Source organism: Gadus chalcogrammus, chromosome 6 (assembly GCF_026213295.1).
Source record: "Gadus chalcogrammus isolate NIFS_2021 chromosome 6, NIFS_Gcha_1.0, whole genome shotgun sequence".
NCBI lineage: Eukaryota > Metazoa > Chordata > Actinopteri > Gadiformes > Gadidae > Gadus > Gadus chalcogrammus.
The window spans coordinates 19982371-19989583 of record NC_079417.1 but is presented as its reverse complement, the minus strand read 5'-3'; the positions used below and the strand labels follow the sequence as shown (position 1 = coordinate 19989583).

The 7213-nt window shown below is 45.5% G+C and overlaps 1 protein-coding gene across 1 annotated transcript in view; it reads left to right on the top strand.

Annotated features, from left to right (window-relative positions):
- Positions 1-4935, top strand: part of rimbp2b (RIMS binding protein 2b) — a 64152-nt gene extending 59217 nt beyond the window's left edge. Inside the window, 4 exon segments of the mRNA XM_056592622.1 lie at positions 637-663; positions 2621-2692; positions 3643-3777; positions 4909-4935. Coding sequence (XP_056448597.1) covers positions 637-663; positions 2621-2692; positions 3643-3777; positions 4909-4935 — 261 coding nt within the window.
- The last annotated feature ends 2278 nt before the right edge of the window (positions 4936-7213 follow it).

The window sequence follows — 7213 nt, the reverse complement described above, 5'->3', positions numbered from 1 at the left end:
ACACACACACACACACAGATGTACACACACAGAGACAGATACACAAATACAAATACACACACACACGCACACACATACAAACAGACAGACACACACACACACACAGAGACAGACAGACAGAGACAGACAGACACACACACTCACACACACACACACTCACACACACACACACACACACACACACACACACACACACACACACACACACACACACACACACACACACACACACACACACACACACTTCGAGACAGACATCCTCCAAGACACCCACACACCCCATACACACAGACAGAAAGACAGTCAGAGAGACAGACAAATACACAGTTAACACAGCAGGGCTCATTTTGAACAACTTAGGATGAATGGAAGTGAAAAGTTCAACTGCTGCAATCCACACTTAAGTTTTTTTTTAAACTTTGGTCTTTAAGTCTGTGTTACTGGTGCATTGCTTTGGTTTTGGTAATGTTAATGTGAGTCAATTTTTACTGTAGTGAGAAGTTGAACTGAAATAGTCACTCAAACCATGAAGATAGCTTCTTGGTTTGTCAGCTCATGTTCATTAGTAACTTAGTAGCTAGCTCCCCCTCGCCCTGGTTTGACTCACTTTGACCTTTCCATTGGCCACCGACACAGTATGATGGTCGCAGGCTGAATGAGGAGGTGAGTGATGGAGGCTACGGTACTGTGTGTTCTTTGTGTGTACCCCTCACCCCTCACCCTGGAGGCCTCCATACTGTCTGTTCTGTGTGTGTACCCCCCACCCCTCACCCTGGAGGCAACAGTACTGTCTGTTCTGTGTGTGTACCCCCCACCCCTCACCCTGGAGGTTGGGTACTGTCTGTGATGTGTGTGTACCCCCCACACCTCATGGAGGCTAGGGTATTGTCTGTTATGTGTGTGTACCCCGCCCCCCCCCCCCCAGCCCTCACCCTGGAGGTTAGGGTACCGTCTTTTCTGTGTGTGTACCCCCACCCCTCCTTACGGACGCTAGGGTACTGTCTGTTATGTGTGTGTACCCCCCACCCCTCACCCTGGAGGCTAGGGTAGGGTACTGTGTGTTCTGTGTGTGTACCCCCCACCCCCTTCCCCCCCACCGCCCACCCATGTGTTGGAGTGATTCGAGGAGGTGGGCTTCAGTCAAGGCCAGAGCCGGCCCTCCCTATACGCGAACAAAGCGGCCGCTTAGGGCCCCTGACCACCAGGGGGCCCCCAAGAGAACCGTATTTAATTTTTTTATGTACCGGTACTTTATTTATTTTTTTTATACACAAAGCAATTTACTTAACAAGAAAGGAAACATTATGAACATACAGCTCCTATTAGTTTAAGAAAACAATGGTGGAATTAAGAATTCTGACTCTGTCTGTCTGCTCCATAGACTGTATTGAGGTCTGATCATGATAACCTAAAATGAAGTCATTCTGATTGACCTGGCAACCCTACACATGTTGTTAATGTAATGCTCGGTGTTGCTGAGAGGGCAACAAGCAAGGAGCGTGATGTTTGATTTAGCGCAGGCGCTGGTTTGACTGATCCCAAACTGGCAACCGCAATGATGACAATACGGCACGTGACGAAGCTAATCGAAGCTCAATACCTTTGTCCAACATCGCCTCTCTCCCGCTCTCTCCCCCAGGGCAGGTTCTAGCCCTTTGGTAGCCCTAGGTGAGAGTGAGCTTCGCACCCCCGTTCCCATAGCGAGCTGAGCGTTGCCCTGTTAATTGACATTACTATACTTAACATCACTCTAGACACATATTAACTGATTTACCTTTACTTTGCTTAGCAGTTTTTTCACCCACTTATAGCTCTACTATACTACGTTGCAATTAAACAATGTGTGATGCATGGACAACAAACAACAGAAAAGCTTCAGAACATTTTCTATATTTACAACATTCAGACAGTAAAGTAAAAGTAGAAATGTGGTAGGTGTGAAATCTTTACTTTGACTGTTTCAGTGAGTATACTTAAAAAAGTAATAAAATAATTGTGGCAAATCATGTTCAAAGAGGTACGGATAAAAACCGTAAGGGTTATGAATACTTACAGTTGCTTGTTCTCTGTGGCAAAACAAATCTATCAACTACAAAACAGGGCCCCAAAATGATCCTGCTTAGGGCCCCCAGGTGTACAGGGCCGGCCCTGGTTAAGGCTCCCTTCACCCACGTCTTGCCTGAGCAAGCATCTTGCCTCCTCAATTTGGTTTCCGTGAGGAGAGGCGTGCCTGCTCACAGTGGTCAGACCTGCCTCACTTCTGTTTGGGTGCGTGGCTGTGTGTGTGTGTGTTCTTCTTTAAAAAGGAGAAGCGTTGCACCCAAACATGTTGCAACCCCGCAACCCCCCCCCCAACACACACACCCCAAACCCCCACCCCCTGTCTTCAGCGACGTACATGATGCATTTCCTCCATGTGAATCAGTCCTCATACCCGTCCCACTGAGACTCTGAAGGAGAGTCTCAGGTATTGGGATGCATCACGTCAGTTTGGAGCAGGAAACCTGCCGGAGGCGAGATGCTGTGTTGTGGGGAAGCCCTGGTTGTCGTTCAACCACAAACTCGCCGCACCCCATCTCTTCTCTCTCTCTCTCTCTCTCTCTCTCTCTCTCTCTGACAGGCCGAGCTGACGTTCTGTGCTGGGGATGTCATCGTGGTGTTCGGTGAAATAGACGAGGACGGTTTCTACTATGTGAGTACTGAACTCTCTCGTGAGGTCCGTGGAGTGGAGAGAGCGACGGGTTTGGGTTCAAAGGAAGCTATGCGGTTGCATCACTCTTACTCTGGGGCTACATCAGAACACAAATGCCTGTGAAAATAATCTTGCGTAAAGATTTCTACAGCGCAAAAACAACAGAAGACATCCAGTATGAAATATATCTAGGGAGCACCTTTGATGCTCGCCTCTCCTAGCTTCATGTTTCAACAGCCTTCATTCGTTGAAGCAACACATAGTTTACAACACGTAGCCTTGTGTTGTAAAGACAGTCATGTTTACTCCAATTTCTGTATTTGTGTGAAAACCAAAGCATAAAAATAAAGGCTGGAAACCCAACATGCTGTAGTTATTAAATTAGCAATCCCTCTGACCCTTTCTATCTAATCGAGTTTGACACCATGGCGTTTGGTGACAAAGGTGAATTCTGGTTATTCAACAGACACAAGACTAAAAGAGAACATGTACAATCTTAATAAAATGTAAACGTTGTGGTGAGCAAGCACAAGAAATTTTAAGACATACAGTAAATCACCACCACCATCAGGTTCAGGAATTACCTTGAGACTGCCGCATGTACAATACCTTTGAGACTCTGTCTCCCTCTATAAGACTCTGTCTCCCTCTATAAGACTCTCTTTCCCACTTTAAGACTCTTTCTCCCTTTATAAGACTCTGTCTGCCTCTTTATGACTCTGTCTCCCTCTGTAAGACTCTGTCTGCCTCTTTAAGACGGTCTCCAGGCGATGACACAGTACAGCGGAGGTTATGCCGTGTGTTTGTGTTGATGGTTCTAGTTAGTGTATATAAGCCACAGTAGAGCAGTAGTCGGGGGGCCAGCAGAGTATGGGTTCCCCATCCAGAGGCTCACTAATGTTGCGTGTGTTTGTCTGTGCCTGTGTGTGTGTGTGTGTGTGTGCCCCCAGGGGGAGCTCAACGGACATAAGGGACTCATTCCTTCCAACTTTCTCGAAGAAGTGCCTGACGACGTGGAGGTCTTTCTCTCCGACCCGCCGTCCCGTTACCCCCCGGACCACCCGGGGCGCATCAAGACCAAAAGGGTACACGCCCCGCAGTACTAGCCCCCCGCCGCACCCTGTTATCCCATACGTACCCCCGTAACCCCCCGCCCCGGCCCCCACCCCACCACCACTCTCTCCTTTTCTACTCATGTTTACTTCCTCTGCATCCGTGCACATCTATGTGTGAGTGTGTGTTTGTGTGTGTGTGTGTGTGTGTGTGTGTGTGTGTGTGTGTGTGTGTGTGTGTGTGTGTGAGTGTGTGTGTGTGTGTGTGTATGTGATGCCGTTTTCCGAAAATAAAGCAGGAAGCTTGTTTTTCCGAACTTTACTGTAAATAGTGTGCAGACGTCTAGGATCCGTAAATGAGGATTAAAGAAAACATAAAGGAATGAATAAATGGATGTTTGCTGCTGTCAATAAGGGTCAGGGTGGGGGCTGGAATATGCATTGTATAATACATATTATATACTGTACTCGTTATGCATTCTCATGCTATCTAGGATGTATCCATGAAATGTGTGTCACCTTTGAAGTACCAGACAGAAAAAAAGGCAGACAAAAGGTTGTTTCTGGAGTTTTCTTTTGGTTTGTGTCTTTGCATAATTTAGCACTGTAGTGAGATGCATTATGAATATATTGTGCGTGTGTGTGTGATCGACTAAAAAAGAACTACGATACTTTCCGATAGAGTGATTAGTTTTGATGTGCTGATCGATAGACTGTAGCTCAGCATGTTCTCTGTTCCAGATGCATGAACTCCTGGAACATTTTCTACTCACAGGGGGTCGAGTATAAAAAGATGGTCTTTTGTAAAAATGCTCCAGGAAAGCCTTGTTTTGTATCTTGCTTTCTTGCAAAGATCCACAAGTGACATCTCCTTAGCCCTTGTTGCCCCCCCCGCCCCCCTCCCCCCCAGAGAATAATTTCACAAGTAAATATTCAAAGAGAAGAAAAAAAAAGATGTACAAAAGAGCATAATGCTAATTATTTGTGTTAATAATGCAATTGTTTTGACTAATCAACAGGTGTCATAGGATGTTTCGGTCTTTCTGTGTTTTCCGTTGTTTTGTGAGGTCATTTTCATGGTGGAAATTTTTCAAATTGCCATTACCACATTTTTTCGCATTTTTTTTCTTTTCTTTTTCTTTTCTCACCTGCTTGGCAAAACAGAAGAAGAGTGTTCATTTCACACCTTAACGGCTCTGTTTCCATCACGTAAGTGAACAACAGAGAATACCAACCCTCCACTTCCCTGGTCTAATGCAGATGGGTGCCCTCGGTTTCTGCTCCCAAACATCATCCTGCAGACATTATGTGTTAGCTCTGCGAGATACAGCCTGTCATGGTGCAGACACTCTTTCTGTTCTGTGTTTTCCTCCCCCTGAATATGACTGCTGTGTCTTGTGGTTTGGTGGATGGCCCACCCTAACCCATGCATTAGACAACCCAGTATGGCATCTTCTGTTGTATCTCTGAGTGTTGTACCTGACAAAGTCCTCGTCCCTGCACATTCTCTCCTGCTGTAATTCATGCTAAGCTAAAAGGCAACTGCTTTGCACAACTATTTGTCCTCCATGCCCCTGACAGACAGGCTCAGCACCCATAGCGGACCGAGTAGGATCTGCCAGAATAAGACCCGTAACAAGTCTTTAATGGGTTGGCGTTACACCAAGAACCATAATAAGGGAAAACAGCAAAAACCCAGGTGCTAACATTTTATTCTCATTGGATTCATTTATTAAGATGAACGTAAGGCACACACACATATGTTTGTGTGTGTGTATATACATATATATATATATATATATATATAATTTGTACTCCAATTTATGTTCAAGTTAAAAGATTTGGCCCCAACAATTTACTTAATGAAAAGACAAATTTCATTAGATATTTCTACAAATGCATATCACAAGGCATTGTTAAACAAAATTGTAATTGAGATTGGTGTTTTGAAGTTTAGGATTGTGATTCCGACATGTTAACAATGGAACAATAACTTTTGTAGCTAATAGTCAAAGACAGCATTCTCATGCCAATCATTCGTCTCCCAAAAGTGCAATTTTAAGGAGCCTTTTAGCTCGATGATTACAACAAAAGAACTAAGACATTCTTTTCTCTGTGACCTGGTTATATGAGTGAATATTTATAGATATCCATATATCCTTTTTTATATATATATATATATATATATATATATATATATATATATACTGTATGTGTAAATATCCACAGGAAGGAAACTGAATGTGATCAAACTTCTCTCCTAACTTTCCCGTTCAACTGTACTGTACAGTAGCCTACTCAATTGTATTTCCCGGTCATGTGTACACCATCCCTGCCTTCGCTAGCAGTTCCTCATTAGCATCGGCCGGTTGGTTTGCTGCGCTAAGTGCGTAGCGATCAGCGTGCAAGAACAACCCTCCTCTCCTGTTCTGTTGTAGCGTTGAAATAGAAGCTTCTTCAGGCTTTCTATATGTTAGCAGGGGGGGGGGGGACACCACGCAGGTACAGAGAGGACTGAGTCAGTGGGAGTAGGGACTGAGGTGGGGTGCGCCTGGCTTTTTAACACCCTCAACTGTCCCTTACGGGTCTCCCATCAGGTCCGTTGGAAAAACCGTCCCCGCCCAGAAGAGCCTCCTCCTCTCCCCCAGGGCGTCCGCACGTCACTGGCTCCTCGTCCCGGGGGCCAGGCTGCCCCATGGCCCCCCATTCCACAGAGAAAAAGGGACTACTCGTCAAAGGGAAGATACTATTGAAAAGAGACGTGGCAGCGCTATAAATCGTTTGGCGTATTCTATTACGGTGCAGTCACTTTTTTTCCTCAGTAAAATCATGAAAAACTCACATTTCAAGATTTTCTACAGTGGATGGGTGGCGTTTGTTTGCTCAAATGCTCTATTCTTGTACATCTGTTGTATACTAGAATTAGTATTTTTGTTAATTGATTACAGTAACCTATTTTGAACAATTCATCCTGTCATGCTCAGGGGGCTCTTGAGCCTCGTCCTCCCCTGTTCCTCCATGTCTTTTGGTCCGCCACAGCTACCGTTGGGATGCAGTAGGCATCCGTGGATATTCTCCACATGGCTAAATGTGACGGCACCCGGACCGCGCGGAGTGCCTCAGTCGGACCAACGGCTCTTCGTACGACCCCGAGATCAAAGGACGAGTTCCTAAGAAAGTCGTATTGACAACCACACAGCTGGAGGGCGTGCGGTCACGTGACTGGCCCGATTCAGAGGGATTCATACACAAAGCTTGTCCTGAGCCGGCAGGCCGCTCCGGCCTGCTCCACAGGGGGTCTGCATACATTACTTCGGCACATTCCCTACTTAACCCTTCAAAGCACACGCAAGACAGTGGGGCGGTTCCCATTGTGAGTTTGAGATGTGGAGCATGCAGTACTGTATAAAGAAATATATAAAAATAAACATATATGTGTATATAAATATATATACATATATATATATAT